The sequence below is a fragment of the Paecilomyces variotii genome, assembly GCF_004022145.1.
Source record: "Paecilomyces variotii strain CBS 101075 chromosome Unknown C8Q69scaffold_7, whole genome shotgun sequence".
NCBI lineage: Eukaryota > Fungi > Ascomycota > Eurotiomycetes > Eurotiales > Thermoascaceae > Paecilomyces > Paecilomyces variotii.
Genome location: NW_021167146.1, coordinates 806,201 through 824,614, shown reverse-complemented (window position 1 = coordinate 824,614; position 18,414 = coordinate 806,201). Strand labels below are relative to the sequence as shown.

The window sequence follows — 18,414 nt, the reverse complement described above, 5'->3', positions numbered from 1 at the left end:
CTCGAGAAACGCAGAGGTCAATGGCCAATTGAGGACTGGTGGAAGACGTCGAGGTTGGAATTCTGCGGAAGACCTGGACGTTGTCGATGTCGTTGGCCGAGCCAAGCCTCAGCGGGAACAACTCGGCTCTGCGGACGAGCAGAAAATGGGCGCAGTTCCGACTCCGTCATCGCCGATACTTAGTAAGTCTTCACGCTGTGCCTTTGCAACCCCCCGACAGCTGCTTTGGATCAGCGTTTTCGCGTGCACGATGCTGAAGACTCTGAACCGCAGCCCGTGGACCTGCCAGCAGTGTCTGCGGCGTCTGCAGCACGTTCAGTCGCGGCGATCCTTCGAGACTGCGGCGACATCTGCCGTCAGGTCGTTATCCGAAGACCACGCGCCAGCAGACAGCTCTGTGGACAGGCGCCATGATGACGATGTGCTACGGAAGGTGTTCGACTCGCGACCGTTTTGGAAAGATTTCTCGCAGCGAGGCGCTGGTCTCTCGAAGCGCACAGGCCTGGTGCAGAACCAATACCTCAAGAGTCCCGAAGGATTCAGAGAGTTCGCCCATGCCTCTCTGCAGAAATGCCAGAGGATAGTGGCCAAGGTACTGGCCGCGTCCACTCTGGAAGAATACAGATCTATGGCGCGAGATCTAGATCGTCTGAGCGACCTGCTATGTCGAGTGATTGACTTGTCCGATTTCATGAGATCTATACATCCCGACCGACGAGTGCAGGAGGCGGCTACGCAGGCGTATGCGCTGATGTTTGAATATATGAATGTCTTGAATACGACGACTGGTCTAAATGAGCAGCTCAAAAAAGCTGCAGCCAACCCTCTGGTTACGGCGCAGTGGACCGAGAGTGAGAAGATGGTGGCTCAAATATTGATCAAGGACTTCTCGAACTCCGCCATCCATCTTCCACCAGATGAGCGTCAAAGATTTGTCAACCTCTCGAATGATATTAGCCAACTGGGATCGGACTTTGTCAACGGAGGAGAGCCTGCCAAGTCCCACGTCACAGTCAGCAAGAACAGTCTGCGCGGGCTGGATCCGGTCGTGGTGCAGCAGCTGGGGAGATGGAGCAAGGCGTCTATACCAACAGTGGGAATGGTTCCTCGTCTGGTGTTGCGGTCAGTCCATGACGAGGAGACTAGGAAGGAGGTATATCTTGCAACACGAACCTCTAGCAAGAAACAGATCCACCGGCTAGAGCAATTGTTGCTCAAGAGAGCAGAACTTGCTAAGCTTTCTGGTTACCCTAGCTTTGCACATATGACATTGAGTGACAAGATGGCGAAGACGCCAGAGGCTGTGTCTAACTTCTTGCTTTCCCTTGTCTCGAGCAACAGAGGACCGGTCCAGGAAGAATTGGCCCAGCTCCAGAAGCTGAAGGGCGCATCGCCCTTGCAGCCGTGGGATCATCCCTACTACGTTAACCAGCGAGTTTTCGAGTATTCGCAGGCCCGCAGATCTCGTGAGCTTAGTATGATTCCTGAATTCTTTTCGCTTGGAACCGTGATGCAAGGTCTTTCCCGACTATTTGACCGTCTATACGGTGTGCGTCTTGTGCCTCAGGAGACGGCTCCTGGGGAAACCTGGAACTCGGATGTGAGACGATTGGATGTCGTCGACGAGTCCGGACGTCACATTGCTGTGATATATTGCGACCTCTTCACGCGGCCGGATAAGAGCCCGAATCCGGCCCATTTCACGCTACGCTGCTCGCGTGAGATCTCCCAAGAGGAGATAACGGAGTCTGCTGCTATAGAGCAGTCACTGCATCCTAATGATGGAATGGCCACTGCTCGCGACCCGGAATCCAAGACCCTGCGCCAACTCCCAACTATCGCGCTGGTCTGTGATTTCCCAGAGCCGCCGGCCTATGGAGACGGCCCTCCTTCACTTCTGAGCGAACATAGCGTTCGGACACTGTTCCATGAAATGGGCCATGCTGTCCATTCCATTCTAGGCCAGACGTCTCTCCAGTCGATCTCGGGTACGCGCTGCGCTACTGACTTTGCGGAACTGCCCTCTGTGCTGATGGAGAGTTTCGCCACGGCCCCGGAAGTTCTATCTCTCTATGCTCGGCACTGGAAAACCGACGAGCCGCTTTCAGAGAGTATGATGCGCAGCATGGACCTCGATCGATCAGCTCATGGATCCATCTACGGCGCCGTGGAAAATGAAGCACAGATTCTCATGGCCTTGGTCGATCAGGCATATCACTCTCTCCCTCCAGAGCATCAGACCATTGACAGTACCGCCATCTATCACAGTGTATTCTCTGAGCACTCAAGCCTCCCTGACCCCAAAACCAACCCACCTACTTCGTGGCAGGGTTTCTTTGGCCACTTGTACGGCTATGGCGCGACGTATTACAGTTACATCTTCGATCGCGCCATCGCAAACAAGCTCTGGCAGGACGTGTTCAAGGCAGGCGAGGCAGCAGTAGACCGCGAAGCTGGCGAGCGGTACAAGAACGAGGTTCTCCGCTGGGGCGGTGGCCGCAACGGATGGAATTGTGTAGCCGGTGTCCTTGGCAGTGACAACCCATCGAATGCAGATGGCCGTCTCGCAGAGGGAGGCGACGAGGCAATGCGTGAGGTTGGTCGATGGGGTTTGGGTCGCCATTAGGGTCAGAATCTGATATATACCCCCGTTCTCGCTAGATGTGTACGTAGAATAAATAATGTCCATACTGACTTAATGCAATGAAATATAACATCAACATTCCGCTGTACAGTTTCGTGTATAAACCCCAATCTCAATAAATTAATATCATACCTCCATGTAGATATCAATGTTCAATTTAATCACTATTAACTATATTATTATGATCATGATAGTATTACCCAAAGCCACGAAGCCACAATACAAACCATCCAAAACACAATAAGCCACAATATCGCATGTATTACACTACAATGCAGCGCATTCGCCATGTAGTTGTACAGTATGTAGGTGTAAATTCCCACGTGCTGCATATGCCTACTCTACTATAAAAGAACCCCTCATTATGTATTAGAGAATATAAATAAACCCCATCGGAACGAAAGCTACACGAATAAATTGATCAGTTATAACGAACCATCATCCATAGCCCGAACGAAGAAAGGGAAAATAGCAGTTAAAATTTCCGAATTGCTTGGAATTTATCATCTAATCTATGTATCTATGTACGGGAAGTACCATCTGCTAAGTAAAATCCGCTAGACTTGGGGTCTTTCTACAGTTCTCTCTAGTTATGGTTATAGAGACAAGACAAGCCCTAGTTATAAACTTATATAAGACGTCCTTAGCGAAAGTCGAACGTTTTATGATAAACGCGCTGTAGTTACTTAAAAGAAATCAGAGAAATGTGTCATCGTTATATAGCGGCTGTGCAATGGTCAACCTTTCCCGAGCACGAGGCTTTTGCGGGGTGGCAGGGATACGAACGGATCGACAGGGCTGCTTCGTGAGACTAGACAGGGATGGTCCGGATTACTGGTAAGAAATAATAACAACGCCAGCGCTCTTGAATTATCGGGTATTTTCGAGTTTGTTAATAGTAGGTAGCTAGGTAGATTTTGCGTTTGGATTAAGAATGATTTTTTCTTGTATAAAAATTAAGACAATGGATAGGGAAAAATGACAAGCAAGTGCAACGTTATACAAAAAGTAGATACACGTTCATGATGGACTCCTTTCCGTGGGTATCATTCGGTCCAGTTTCTCTCTTTGCCTCAAGACCTCATTCAGTTTCCAATGCGAATGGAGGTTCAAACAATCTTCACATCACCGACTTGAGCAGTACTCTAAATTTCATTCAGAGGAAACCAGCAGCGGCCGCAGCAGCAGCAGCAGCAGCAGCTCCTCCCATACCAATACGGCCAGCAGCCGCATCAGGGGTCTGGGTAGCCTGAGGCTGATTGAGCTGGTCAATACCGCCCGTCACAGTCATAGTCGGGTAGTAGATCTCATCACCCGAATATGAAGTGATAGTGGTTGTTTCGGTAGAAGTGGAGAATCCTTCCGTGCTGACCTGGAGACCAACAGACTCCGAGCAGGAGGCCAACTGGGTCGAGGAGGTGATTTCGCATTTTTGGTCTAGAGTAATCGTAGCCTCTATACCGGCAGTCGCGGTCGAGAAGATAGCGCTCACGCTCCAGGTAGAAGGACCTTCGGTGACGGTGAAAGGTTGATGAAGGGCGCATGTCGCGCTCGGAGCATCCACGCAGTTTAGGACCATCGTCGTGGCGACGGCATTTGCGTCTACTATGCTGCCCTTGATGTTATCGAGGGGCACCTGCGTCGGGCCTGCTGCGAAGACACTGATCACGGTGCTAGATTGCGCGGAGACAGTGGCTGCAATGGCAGCGCAAGACAAGATATAGCTGGTGAAACGCATGATGGTGATCTTTATCTATCACTTGGTGTAGTCTAGGGAGTCTTGAAAAAGATAATGTCGAACGAGAGATATATCTTGAGATCTCAGAGATGACAATAATAATAAGAGCCTTGATATTCAGACAGAAGAGAAATCTGCGACAGACTTCGTGCCAACCGCCGCCCCTTTTTATAAGTTCAAGATCAAAAGAGTCTTTAGCCCCCAGCGACGGCCAGCGCGATATCGGTTAGAAAACCGCATGGCGCAGCAAAGAAAAAGGCTAATTCACTCCTCCTGACCCCAAAAAGATACGATGCGGCTCTTGGAGGCTGAATTTAGTGCACGCGCCGGCGATTTAGCTTCGAGGGAGTGTAGGCTAAGACGCTATCCAGGACTCCAATGTCACCTCGTAAGTATGTATGACCGAGGCCGTGAGTCCATGCGCCTTGAACAACTCAAGCTTAGCATCTTGGCTGAATATAGCTGGTCGTTTTAGCTTGAGGCTCTGGAGTCTGGAAATGGCAGGCAAGCGAAGACCAGATAGAAAGTAATCCATGCTAAGAAAAAGATGCGCATTTCAACAGAGCCCAACGACTGTGTTATCCAATCGTCATCCTGGTGAAGTTCACATGAGAACAAAGACACCCAGTTATATTCTCATGAACAGCTCAGCAATAGATGCGAGAGTCCGCAATCGCTGTTTTCAACGAACGAACAGAGGACGCCTTGACATTCTAGTCTAGTACAACTAGCGGACGTTGGTGCCTGCCCAACATAGGGAATCCGAAGCTGAAAATTACTCACTGCATAGCCTCATTCAATCCGGTAGTTAAATGAGGATCTGGAGCAGAGTTGACGCCAAATTCCTTTAGATACGGAGACAAGTTAGAATAAAAGCAAGTCGGATGGTTTTGGCCCCCATTTACTTAAATAGGAACTTGCCAAGAGACGGATCTGTGAGTACCTAATGAAAAACTCTCCTTTCCAGTTTCCACAAACTTGTAGGGCCGAGTGGCGGTGAGAAAAGAGGACAAAAGAAAGGGCATTTACGAGGATCAGTAATTAGCACGGATCGGTTCCCTTTATCTATGCTCAATAGTAGTAGCAATGTTGTTTACCAGCGCTGCAATTCTATAAAGGCCAAGACAATCTGTACCTATATCACGTGATTTATCAGCCGCACTAAATTTTAGCCTAAATTCCCAAATAGGAACGTCCCATTTTGTTTGCCGAGATAACATAACTGCAAGCAAATACAAAAGGTACGATAAACATCCAGATTGTCTAGTAAATCACTATTCTCGGCCGACCATCACACAATTGGGCTTGTGGTTTAGTGGTATAATACCCCCTTAGCATGGGGGTGGTCCGGGGTTCGATTCCCCGCGAGTCCAATTTTTTGCCTCCTTCTGATGCGCGAGTGAAGCGATATGGACGTTTTACTTTTTTGTCTTGTTCTCCAGTAAGTCTTTTGCATTAGGACTGACTGAGAAGTGGCCCGTTGCGATTAAGGTAGGGGTGGCAGAAATTGTTCTAGTATATTTACCGTAGTAGGGTTAAGAAACCTAATATATATCGGATCTTTTACGAATTAGTCTGTTGAATGGATCTTCAGGTATATATACTTAACGGTCATTTCTAACGAAGTGCTATACTGAGCAGATAGAACTCGATACTTACTTGACTTAATACCCCTTACGCTCTTGACCAACAAGATCGAAAATACGCAATCATCTTATCAACTGCCTCTTGATCCAACTTCTTTGCCTTTCCCAGCGAGGGTGAATACTTCCTCGCCCGCTCCGTATGCCACTTCATTGTGCGTCTTGGCTGGTCCGTATCATACTTACTAGCGAAGAACTCCACCAACTTGATCGGTGGATTCTGTGCTGGATCCGGATTGGAAGTTCGCAGACGTTGAATCCACTCGCGTTGCTCGAGCTCTTCGAACTCAAGCCCAGCTCTATGCAGGAAAGGAAGCAGATCGCGCGTCCAGTTGAAGGATTGCGGGTTGATGATGTTCAATACACCGGAGTCCATGGTGGAGAAGGTAATGTCGATTATCGTGTCTGCGACGACGTCGACGGGCAGCCAGAAGGGTGATTCGTCGATACGCGGTAGTGCGCCGATTGTGGTGGCAGATTGAAGGATTAAGGGGATGGCTTCTGTAGGGTTCCAGATTCCATGCTGTGTATCACCGATCACTTGACCGATGCGGAGGACTCGACCTCTGATACCTGTCTGTTCTGCGGCTTTGACGCAGATGTTTTCGGCCACGAGTTTCGACTGGGCGTATCCCATGTCTTGGGCATAGCTTAGCTTCTCTGGAAGAGCTTCTGGGACATACTCGCTGGCAGTATTCGTGACCGTACTGACAGAAGAACAGAAGTTGAAAGATGCAGGTGCTGGTCGTTGTGCTTTGAGACACAGGTCGATCAGGTTCTTGATACCGGCAATACTGTCCTTCTCGAAACTACCTAGGTTCAGGTTGAAGTTGACGGACCAAGCACAATGGATAAGATCAGTTATCTCGGAGGTCAAGATGTTGTATGTTGTCTCATCGAGTCCCAAAGTTGGTTTGGAAAACTCGGATGGGACAGCGATCAGCTTGCTTCGTGCAATATCCGATATGCTCGTGTACACTCTGCGTTCTCTCAGAGACTCTATCAACCGCCCATAAGCTTCGATGGTTGATCCTGCTCGAACGAAACAATATATCTTCTGCACATCTGGCTGCGGAGCGAGCTTGGAAATAACGTGACTGCCCAAAGAGCCAGTGGCACCAGTGACAACCTGTTTTGATTAGTCTGGACACATCTAGGAAATTGGAATGAATACGAACCAGATATTTGCCTTTCAAACCATTTGGCATAGGCTTATGTTGTGCAAACTCGCTGTATTTCTCGATCAACCTCTGCATTAGATCCTCAACAGAGCCAGAACGATCCACCGTTCCTGACCGCAGCGAGTAGAGGTAATGTGCCAAGGCGTTTATCGACGGATAGTCAAATGCTATATTCAAGCCCAGGGCATGGCCACCCGTGTCAATCTGGCTTGTCAATATAGACCTCAGCTGAGTAGCCTGTAGTGAATCCATGCCGAGGTTAAAAAAGTCCGCATCCTCTGTCAGGACTGATGGATTCTTCAATGGCAATATCTTCTCCAGCTGTTTCCGGATAAATGCCCTCAACTTGGGCTCAGACAGAGAAAGCGCATTTTCCGTTTTCCTCTCTTCATATGCATCTTCTATCTGCTGATGGAACTGCCGATAGAACGCTTGCCTGATAACTGTCCCCTTGTCTGTACGAGGATACTGCGTGTCTGCTGGGAGGATCTTCACCAGATTCTTTGTAAGCTGGGCGTAAGCGGGCATGGCAGTTTGAGCCTTCTCCACAGATGACCAGATAGAGTCGATAATTTCATCCTCCGATAACCCTGATGCTACCGGAGAAGGAACCAGCATCAGACCGACACTGGACTTTCCTGCGCCAAAGACCACAGCTTCCGATACCGTTGGAAGTTGCCTGATAATGCCCTCCATTTCCAGCGGATTGACCTTCTCGCCATTCACGAGAACGATTGTATCGTCCAGACGAGCATAATATTTGTACCCTTCTATCGTGGGATGTTTCAAGAAGAGGTCCTTTGTGGCATACGCACCATCCGGTCTGTTGGAAGCAACCTTAGATGGCCAGCCGTCAAGACACACCAACTCATAAATACCGGGACTGCGTTCTTCGAATCGTAAGAAAGGCTTCACTGCCTCCGAAGGACGGAGATAATTCCATTCTTTATCTTCCCGCGGTCTGAAAGATGTCATCAATTGGCCCGTTTCAGTCCTGTAGACTTGTCAGCTCTGACGTTATCATGGAACGAGCTTCTAGAACTAAATATGATAGAACAGAACAAGACACTTACGACCCATAGTGACTAACAAGATTCACCCCTTTCTCAACCAACTTATCCCCCAAAGAATCCGGACACGGCGATCCACCAAACATGACAATCTTAAACTTCGTCAAGGCTTCAATCCCCTCATCCGTCTCCGCGAGCAACTTCAACGCATACGGAACCCCATAAAATATATCGAAATCATGCGCCTTCATCGTATCCAGCAAATACTGCTTTGTAAGCGGTAAATTCGCATTATACAAATGGAGACGCTTGCATGAATGAACTGCGCGGAACAAGCAGCTCATTCCATGATTATGGTATAAAGGAAGAGTGATGAATCCGTTCATGTTCATGTTCCCAGCATAGTTTTTAATTGCGGCTCGTTGGATCTGAGGGATGGGCTTTGGTAGGCCCGTCGAGCCGCTGGAGTGGATTATCCATACGGTGTGTTCTGTCTCTTGCGCTGGATCCAGATGAGGAGTGAGATTAGTATCGACGCTGCCATCCTCTACTGGGAAGTCATAAACGTCTCGAGAAGGAATCTCATCGACTTGCAGATCGGGTATTCGTCTTTTCAACTCTTCAGCGACGTCCCGGAAAGACCTGTGGACCATAAGATTCCTCGAATTCGTGGTCTCCAGAAGAGAAACATATGCTTCGATAGATATCCGCGTTGAGAGTAATAATGCAGAATGTCCCAATTTCGACAGTGCAAGGAGAATGACGAGATAACTCAGATCAGAGGGTCCCAGCACGCCCACTACCGTTTGTTTCTCCGACGAAGACGATCTCACTGGGATTCGAGAGGCTATTTTCTTCGCAACTCGATATGCAAAGATATCCAGGTCTCGCAGAGGATATTCGACATAGTCGATGCCGGACTTGGGATACGCAATGACTGGCTGTCCGGATCCCAGAGATGCACGGTGACGGACTAATTCGTCGATTGTGCGTGGTTCCTGGTCTGTTATATTTACCCGTGTGTGTTTGACCCCCGTGGTCTTCTCAGAAGCGAAAGATAAATCGCTGACCGGTATAGGTGCAATGGCTACGGAGGACATGTTTGCTTTTTTTTTTTTTTTTTAGAGGGTCAATGCATTGAAGATGAAAGGATCTAGATATCGCAATCGTAGAAATACGAGTATCCACGAGATATAAACAGTACATGGAAAATACCACCAAACTCTTTAATATATATATGTACCCCGCCATATCATCACCGACATCGACGCGAGTTCAACATCGGCGTATGTCCGGCGGCATCTGGAAGAATTACTTCCTCTCTATGCTGCGAAATGGCAGTAGCCGGGGGCGGCGCGGATAAGAATCCGGACCGTGTGACCGAGGCCTCCAGGAATTACTAACATTAACTGGTATAATTCCGTAGAAAATAGTTGATATTGTGAATGGTACTTGCAAACAACAACTTGAGATTTAAATATAGCATTTATAATTCATACCAAAACAAAATAAACCCTTCCACTACCACCGATACCCCGTAGCATCCCCTTTCGCCCAACAATCCTATAATGTAGATCTAGTATACGAGACAACAAACCTCCAACATAGAGTACGATTCCCTCTGATCCCTCTCATTCAAAATCCTCTAGAGTAAACCGGACAGGAAATCTTATTTGATCTACCCCGTGATCCCACTGAGCAGATCGATCGCCAGGCTCCTCGCGTAACTAAAGTACCTACTTGTCCGGAGCATTTCTCCACGGCGGATAAGAACTAGTGTGGGTATAAAGTAGAAAAAAATGAGGCCGCAAGTCTAAATTTTGAAGGATCTATGTACGGTCATCCTGGAATGTCTACAGCACTGCAATGAGCATTAGTAACCTAGACTGTTATCTCCAGTCGCGGACGGATATAATCTAGCTTTTGTTGTCATTACTTCACGTTAAGGATCCGTGTAGGACGAAAAAGCGAATCAGGGACAGGAAGGAGTCGTAAGGGCTTATTTATAATATCCACTTTATTTACATCTACCTGCTATTTCCATAGTCACATGAGCATTAGCCATTAAATATCGAGGAGTCGTTATGAATGCTAGAGAAGGCCTATAAAGACGTTAGAAATACACAGATACGAAGAGAACGAACACATACCCAAGAGTCCAGCTGGGTCCACCAGACCGAGCCTTCCTCAAGTTGGTTGCTGAGAAAATCCAAATCCTGACCGACATCATCAGACGGAGTGAGTTCCGACATCTCCAATTCTGGCAGAAAGGGCGGTGGATAATTTGAGATATCATACTCTGGCGCCTCTCTCTGTCCCGGTACTTCGAGAGAGTAATGCCGCCGTTCCGACGCAGTGTCCGTGCCAGCTGGCTCCTTCGTGGTAACGGGCCTGGGTAGTCCGTTAGAGTTGATCTGGCGGTGGACTTCCCGCCTGAGCTCTTCAAGAATGATGCTGTAACGACGACTGGGACAATTCCGACGAGTGGCTTTGGCTAGATGCCGTTGGCACCTCTCCGCGAAGCTGAATAGTTCTCGCGCATCATGTCGAATATGGTCTGCGTCAGATGAAGATGAAAGGCGATGGTGCTGGATAGTGTAAATGTAAACCACAATAATAGCGCAAAAGCAAACGTAGTGGGTGAACCAGAATGACTGGACGAGGATCCCCTGAGCCGCAAGATCATCAACAAGCAACATTGTGTCCTTTGCCGCGTCGATACACTTCTGCACATGGCAATTGATTTTGTCCTTCGTGACCAAAGGTCGCCGCGTGAAGTCTGTGAAGTCGTTGAGAAGGAAAGACCGTGTCGCATGTATCATGGCATGAGAATATGCTAACTGCAGTACCTGGCTCTGTCGGCAGAGGGGAGCCACGAGACTGGACGGCCGGATACTCTTGAACAGAGGGGGAAGGCTTTCCTTCCATTCTTCGAGTTCGAGAGTAAGTCGCAGTGCAGCCTCCAGTGGTGCGGTCTTGCTGGACGGCCTAATGGTGTATACTTGCCGGGAGATTTCTCCAACGAGACGGCACAAGCTGCGTTCCCTGTCAGCGCAGTCCTTACAAGGGCTTTTCTTTTTTCGAGAAAGGCCTACCGGATATGCATGATGGTACCAGTCATCACACAGTCTGAAGGGGCTACTTTGTTCTTTTGATCTCCTGGTAGCATGTCCTCGTCGTTTACCTCATCGGGCAGATCCTGGTCGATGTCTTCATCATGCAACAACCGGGGTCGTCCAAAGGTCACACTGAGATATTTGTCGAGGATATAAGCACTCCAGAAAGTGCGTTTCCGCAATTCGTTCTCTAGGTACGCTTTACCGTCCTTCAGCAGCTTCGCTGGCCGTCGCCGGTGTAACCCAAGCGCCGTCACCAATTGTAACGTAGTGCCAAATCTGTACCAGCATTCATTGGCCCTCGAAGAGGAAAGGAGGTACAGACATTGGCCTAATCTTGCCTGGATAGTTTCTAGCCGGGGTTTGCCAGTCTCGTTGTATGACATAGCTTTCGATGCAACATACCATCGCTCACTACGATGCATTAGCATAAACAGTTCACCAGGGGGCTGGGAAAGTACTGTACATACCTTTCATGGAACTCTGCAAGACCAGCATTGCCTGGTTTCTTCTCTTCATACATTGTGCCTATAGCGAAGACCATCAGCAGTATGGCCGCCTTTGCTGTTATGTCCCCTGTGGGAGGCCTTGCCGAAGAGATCTCTCTCTCGTACATTTCTTTCAACCAAGACTCCACGAGGCCTCTATGGAGAAACCGGTACGTAACGATGGCGAAGTCAAAGTAGACTTCAATCAGCTCAAGCGCTCTGTGCAGCGGCGGCAAGGAAAACCCCGTCTCTCCATAGTCGGAGAACGGTCGATCACCAAACATAAACACGGAAGCGCTTTTTGACGACTCATCCCGCAATCCACTTGGGATCGTAGCGACCTCATCCTGGTTCAGCCGCCGCCATACGCGGTTCAGGAACGAGATTCCCGATGCTGGACCGAGATAGTTCCCTTCCAGGTCCGTGGCTCCTGGCTCTGGGGAATTTCGCGGAGACGCCGCGCCTGAAGACTTGTGACGTCTCTGAGGGCCAAGTCTCTTTGGCGTTCTCTGGCTAACGGCCGGTGATGCAGCCACATACCTCAGGGTTGACTCCGGAGCGGGTGGCGGAGACGGAGGCAGTCCTCTGGAATACGCTGCATTGTATTCACAAGACAGCGATAACTTTGTACATCTCAGACATGGTAAAGTCCCTGTACATCGGGTTTTCTTTCTACATAAATTCACAGTCAGCCATGATGGTTCAGCCGCAGACCATCGTTGGTTAGAGTAGTAACTAGGTAGTTGGTCGGGCTAACTATCCACCTACTCTTTACAGTAATCACAAGCCCTGGTGATTTTCCGCCGCTCAGCACTATCTTTCGCGTTGGACGACTCGGACGCTTTCCTCTTCCGCCCAGCTGTCGTTCCTCCCGGAGTCACCGCCGTGTAGCCCGGGGATCCTATGGGCTGCGTCTGCTCGCCAGCGGAGGCATTCTGGGCGCTCGGGCTTGTACGAGGGCTGGCCATCGGGAGGGGAGGGCCAACGTGTCGGATTATTGCGCGCCACAGGACCGATGCTAGGGGCAGCACTAATCACGTCCTCTTTCTTGTTTCTTCCTCTGAGGAATGCTGTTTCAGTCCCATTGCCGTGGGCGCGAATTGATCCAGAAGCAAAAGCAAAAGGTGAAGTCGGGATGTGAAGGGGAGAAGTTTCCGGGTGGTCGGATATGTGTTGGCGTTATCGCCGTTGCTCCTTCTCCGTGCGGGGTCGATGCATCACGAGTTGAAAGACAAAGAACTTCTGGATAGAATAATAATACTAGATACTGTTAAAGATTGGATTATGATGTTTAATTATGAAAGCGTAGATACAACTGGTATTTGCTTGTGCTAGTTATTCGCCATTTCAGGGCACTCACACGCCATTCTCTCTCATCTTATCTCTCAAGTCTCCAAATTGACCTTTCAGATGACTCACGAACAGCAACTGATTCCTAATCGGGTGCCCGACTTGATCTTCAATCCGTATAGTCTAGTCTATCAAGAAATAAAATTGGTCTGAGATAGTACATCTATCTCTACTCAAAACAGCAATTGAGCCAAGTTGTCATTACATACATCCCATCTTGCAGATCTATCTAGAACTCCATAAGTACCTATCCCAAGATAAACAAAACCACACATGATAATACCATTTTATCCATCCATCCATCTATCTATCTATCCAGATTCATAACCAATTCCTTCCTCCCAACCCCAACAAGAAAAAAAAATGGATAGAACAACCCTCCTCGCCCAGATCGAATCCGACAAAAAACTTCACATTTCCTTCCTCCAATCCCTCGCTCAGGCACCATCTCCCAACCCACCAGGAGATACAAGAGCAGCTGCATCTGTGATAACGAATTACCTACACGACCACAACGTCCCATTCGAAATCGTAGCCCCCAAAGCAGACATGCCCAATGTCGTGAGTGATTTCCACGGTGGTAATGGGAAAACAGGTCCCCGCATCGTCATGAATGGCCACATCGATGTCTTTCCTGCAGGTGATGACTCAGATTGGAAGCATGGCGGGGCATGGTCTGGGTTCAATGATGGGGAACACATCTACGGCCGCGGTACGGTGGATATGAAAGCTGGGACGGCTGCATTGGTCATTGCATTCACGTACCTGTATGCGCATCGAGAGGCTCTGGATGGTAGTGTTGCGTTGACGGTTGTATCTGATGAAGAAACTGGTGGGAGATGGGGTAGTCGATGGCTACTTGACGAAGCGCAAGATAAATGGGGTGGTCACTGCATGATCAATGCCGAGCCAGGAGGTATACAGTCCGTTCGGTTTGGAGAGAAAGGAACACTACGGATGACTTTCACCATCACTACCAAGGGTGCTCATGGGGCATATACATTTCTCACCGAAGGAGCTACGATGATGGCGGTTCGATTGATCACAGAGCTGAAGACCATCGAGAGCATAAGACCTACCGATCTCCCTAGAAGTGTGGAGGAGCATCTCCAAAAGCCCGAGGTGCGCGCGACCATCGACGAGATCATGGGAAAAGGTGCCGCAGATGTCATGTTGGTGCCTACATTGAACATCGGCACTATCCACGGGGGATTGAAAGTGAACATGATCCCAGAACATTGCACCTTCGAGGCAGACGTGCGGCTCCCGATCGGGTTACAGGCGCAAACGGTACTCGATCACATCTCGAGTATCCTTCGACGATACCCGGATGTGCATTTGACCGTGCAGGAGGCGGCGAGTAATCCCGCCGCGTTCTGCGATCCAGATCATCCCATGGTGAAGATCATGGCGGACGTGGCTGAGGCCACGACCGGTCGTAAACCCCTTGCTATTCCGGGGTTGGGAGCCACGGACTGCAAATTCTGGCGATATCTGGACATCCCTGCATATGTGTATGGTGTCTCTCCAGAAACCATGGGCGCGACAGATGAGCGGGTGAAGATCGATGAGTTTCTTGTCTTGATCAAGGTGCATGCCTTGTCTGTATGGGATTACCTGCATGCTACCTAAATACTACGTTAACGGGACAAGGTACAGCATCTGATCTCAGTAATTGAGCTAATTGATTGAACTAAGATCTCTTCACGCACTATTAGAGTGCCCCAAAAGACGGAATCTAAACATCTATTCGTTTAGTTACCTACCTAGGTACTTAGAAGAAATCAAAGCTGCCCGTTTCGGCAAGATACATTGCACGTCAACATCTCTGCATTGGCCAACGGGAACTATACTCTTAGCCGCAGATTTAGTCTACGTCGGGTCCGAAATACTATTACCCTAACTGTAGATACAGCGTGGGTAAGTATGCTATACGGAAATACTAAAAGGTAATTACAACCGTCTCTTTCTCTTCATTCTCGCCCGTTCTCTCAGTGGTTCCGGAGTGTATAGTACATACCCAATCCCCGAAGTCAACACGCATTAGAGTATTTGTTGCAACAGATTTATCGTGACTGATGGGAAATTGTCCGACTACATACTAACTAGATTTCTTCATTGCACGTGTAGTCGACTATTCTCCAGATCCTCATTCCTATCAAAGTTCAAAGCTGGGCATAGGACCGGTTATTACCTCCTGGACAGCGGATCGCCGGATCATTTTCTGAGCCGCCAATAACATATCAAAACACAGACAAGGATTGCACGGACGTCGGGAGTTTGTTAGGACGTGAATTGGAAGTCAGTAGCTGAAATGGTTATACTCGGTGAATACGTACTTCTGCGTACTATATTCGGACATATCCTTCGCCACCTGCGTCCCCTCCACCCCGAGATACATACTAACATCTCTCACGTTTGTTTTCTTGTCTTCCTGAAACCCTTGTGGAGCGAATGGAATGTGGAACGGTCCAATGAGAATTATTCCGCTGCACGATAACATGAAGCTCATCCCGTTGCTGTACTCTATTCTCTCTAATAATATGTTATCTGCAACGATCGGGACCTCGGGCTTTGTGGGACGTTGCGGGCAGATCATTTGCCCTTTTCACCCTGTATGGTATTGCCAACTGCTCTGTCAGCGTCAAGTGGCGATGTGGATCGCCAAGTGGACGTTTCCCGACAAGCACATCTATCTACTCATGCAGCGCAAGATGGGGGCCGAGATGGGGGCTGGGTGGAGGAAGTACGGTGAGTATAGTTACAGGTTGACGATCTGATAATATTGGTGGTGGCAGAGGTGTATTTTGGAGGTTTCTCTCTCTCGCTCTCGCTTTTTCTTTGTGCTTTGCATGCTAAAGTCAATGGATACTGAAAAAAAGCAACCGACAGTCTGAGGGTAGCAAACGACGAATAAATGGTAGTAGTTGTAGTTTATCGCTATCGAAAAGCTTAGATTCGCAATTGCCTCGACCGTCTCAGACGGTAATAACCTGATGGCTGTCAGGGAAGGCCCACAACAACAGACGGGGGCACCCGCATCCTCACGCGAGATGGACCTTGAGCTTTCCACTTGCACACCAATAGTCTGTTCTTCCGAGACCGTGTGCCTGACTCGGTAGGCATCTTTCAAGCCCCCCGACATGTTTATCAGCAGGTTACGAGACCAAAACATCTGAATCTGCGTCTCCAATCCACCACCTTGGAGCCAAGACGTGCATTTATTAGACAGTGTCTTTCCCTCTTCCAATGGCAGTTGTTGTAAAAAGAGGCTCCGCGGCCACTGCACACTGTCCTCATTGCGATATAGATCTGCGGGTATCTACCTCGTAGGTAATGGAAACTCTGACAGAAGCGTCCAGAAGACGAGCGAAATACTCCTGGTTCCCGCAATGGATGGATGAGCTTTGTTAGCCTCTCAGTATATTATGCTGCTGGCACCGGGGCTGGCATAAATTTAATTCCCGCCAGTTGGCTTATATCTTTCTTCATCCGCCTCTGTTCCATTATCGTTCTGAGACTCGGAGTTTCCCGACCCGCTTCTCAATCTAGAGCTCTGCAGTGTCGATACATCTGGCTTGTCTGATCCGCCGGGCGTATGCCGCATCCTCGAAACGAAATATCACTGAAGTATCGGCGGGCCACGAAGCTATCTCGGAATTCAACAAAGATGCCTGAACATTGTACCATGGCTAGCTCCGATCCATATACGTGCTAGGCCTGTGACGAAGAGCAATTGTCCGCTCTTTATATTGCCATTCTCAAGAAGCAGATTATGACTCCCCGAAGACCACCTTATTGGATACTCTGGCCGAATCAAGACGACACAGATTGGACCGGCAGAATGACGACGTTAAATGGTTTCGGTACTGATGTCGATATCGTCGCCATGGTCGCGCCCGTAAGGAAGAGAAGGGCATCATGGAACGTCTATGATGAGTTCCACGTTTAACTTGCGTTCTCCGCAATCAGTGTGAGACCGGATCACCGTCGGTTGACTAACCTTCCAGCACATCATCCATCAAGTCGCTATCTTCTTCCTCGTCCTCGTAATCCTGGTCTCTTTCCTCATCGGTATGCTTCCGACGTACCAAACTTTGTTCTATAACCGCGGAAATATCATCCAACGACGCACCACCACGAATCACCGCAACAATATGGTCGACCTCTGCCCGTTCACAATACCGGATGGACTCGAGAAGGCGTTCCAAAAGGCCCCTGTAATAATCTAATTGCTCTTGCGCACGTTTAGCGGCAACCTTACGTCGTTTGTCGGCAGATTCATCGTAAACACATTCGCGGTCGTGAGCGGCACATTCTGTACACGGGTTTCCGGTGCTACACTGCGCCAGGACATGATGGAATCAGACAACACACCTTTCACCCGCCAAACCAGAAAAATCGGAGAACTAGGTTCAGAGGAATGGGAGGAGCGAAGACTGTACCTTTGTCCGACGTCGTTTACACTCTTTGCAAGTGGTTGAGGCCCTCTTGATTTTGCTCTCCTCCGTCGCTGGCCCTGGCGTGCCGCTCTCAGGAGTCAACGTCGTCCGAGGGGCCAGAGCACGGAGCGGCCTGGCTCCTTGTAGTGGCATAATCGACAGCGCCCAGCTTGAAGTCCTTGTTTTGCAGGGCCTGGAGTGACCAAGGCAGTCTTTTGGGTCTGCCTTGGCGTTTATATAATGGCCCCTCCTCCGTTCGGTGTTGGCCCAGGAGGGGTAGGGGATATTGAAGTACAAGACTTGACTGTCCTGTCATGACAAATTGGAGACCCAGGCCCTTGATCCGCACTAGGGCTTCATTCGCGCATGGTAACCGACCAGAAAAAGAAATCGCAACGGCATGCGTTTGTGCGTGTTCCAAGGCCTCTTTTTTGAACCAGTCTTAGCTTGAGCGGCGAGTACCATACTTAGACATATGACATTGAGGCACAGCTGGGCAGCCGTCTTGAACTCAATCCGAGACGGCTTAATTTGTTGTCGTGACGTCTGGGCGACTCAAAGCAGACGGAGTAAACAACCACCCACTCATGGTTTTCGTAGGACTCAAGGTTCGTTTCTGTCTGAGCACCAGGCTGGCGAACCGGCGGAAATAGCCCAGCGGGGACATCAACCCTTACTGTGGGATTTCCAATTGATTGTCAGGACGAAACCGTCGCCCAGACCCATTTGACACCCAAACTGCGCAAGCGGACGACGGGGCGGGAGCAATGAACTCATGGTTAGTACGGATATATCTTCCGGT

The 18,414-nt window shown here is 49.1% G+C and overlaps 6 protein-coding genes and 1 non-coding gene across 7 annotated transcripts; 3 read left to right on the top strand and 4 right to left on the bottom strand.

Annotated features, from left to right (window-relative positions):
• Positions 1-160: 160 nt before the first annotated feature.
• C8Q69DRAFT_470649 (metallopeptidase Mip1) lies at positions 161-2,717 on the top strand. The gene has a single exon (XM_028630852.1). The coding sequence runs from the start codon at positions 251-253 to the stop codon at positions 2,624-2,626; it is 2,376 nt and encodes a 791-aa protein (XP_028484206.1). The 5' UTR covers positions 161-250; the 3' UTR covers positions 2,627-2,717.
• Positions 2,718-3,498: 781 nt separating this feature from the next.
• On the bottom strand, positions 3,499-4,488 carry C8Q69DRAFT_470647 (hypothetical protein). The gene has a single exon (XM_028630851.1). It carries the CDS (start codon positions 4,380-4,382, stop codon positions 3,801-3,803), a length of 582 nt encoding a protein of 193 aa, XP_028484205.1. The 5' UTR covers positions 4,383-4,488; the 3' UTR covers positions 3,499-3,800.
• Positions 4,489-5,683: 1,195 nt separating this feature from the next.
• C8Q69DRAFT_t88 lies at positions 5,684-5,755 on the top strand. Its single transcript has one exon. It is a non-coding gene; the product is annotated as a tRNA-Ala (tRNA).
• A 202-nt stretch (positions 5,756-5,957) lies between these two features.
• C8Q69DRAFT_470642 (putative NRPS-like enzyme) lies at positions 5,958-9,397 on the bottom strand. The gene is made up of 3 exons (XM_028630850.1): positions 8,280-9,397; positions 7,204-8,200; positions 5,958-7,154 (listed from the first exon to the last, which is right to left on the bottom strand). Exons 1-3 carry the CDS (start codon positions 9,314-9,316, stop codon positions 6,057-6,059), a joined length of 3,132 nt encoding a protein of 1,043 aa, XP_028484204.1. The 5' UTR covers positions 9,317-9,397; the 3' UTR covers positions 5,958-6,056.
• An 830-nt stretch (positions 9,398-10,227) lies between these two features.
• On the bottom strand, positions 10,228-13,160 carry C8Q69DRAFT_297198 (fungal-specific transcription factor domain-containing protein). Its single transcript, XM_028627098.1, has 4 exons — positions 12,589-13,160; positions 11,803-12,492; positions 11,312-11,746; positions 10,228-11,252 (listed from the first exon to the last, which is right to left on the bottom strand). The coding sequence occupies exons 1-4, from the start codon at positions 12,786-12,788 to the stop codon at positions 10,319-10,321; spliced, it is 2,259 nt and encodes a 752-aa protein (XP_028484203.1). The 5' UTR covers positions 12,789-13,160; the 3' UTR covers positions 10,228-10,318.
• A 302-nt stretch (positions 13,161-13,462) lies between these two features.
• C8Q69DRAFT_470639 (acetylornithine deacetylase/succinyldiaminopimelate desuccinylase-like deacylase) lies at positions 13,463-14,987 on the top strand. Its single transcript, XM_028630849.1, has one exon. It carries the CDS (start codon positions 13,534-13,536, stop codon positions 14,800-14,802), a length of 1,269 nt encoding a protein of 422 aa, XP_028484202.1. The 5' UTR covers positions 13,463-13,533; the 3' UTR covers positions 14,803-14,987.
• Positions 14,988-17,168: 2,181 nt separating this feature from the next.
• On the bottom strand, positions 17,169-17,765 carry C8Q69DRAFT_445485 (putative C6 transcription factor; the record flags this gene model as incomplete). Its single annotated transcript, XM_028629068.1, has 2 exons — positions 17,169-17,513; positions 17,616-17,765. 2 exons carry the CDS (start codon positions 17,763-17,765, stop codon positions 17,169-17,171), a joined length of 495 nt encoding a protein of 164 aa, XP_028484201.1.
• Positions 17,766-18,414: the final 649 nt, after the last annotated feature.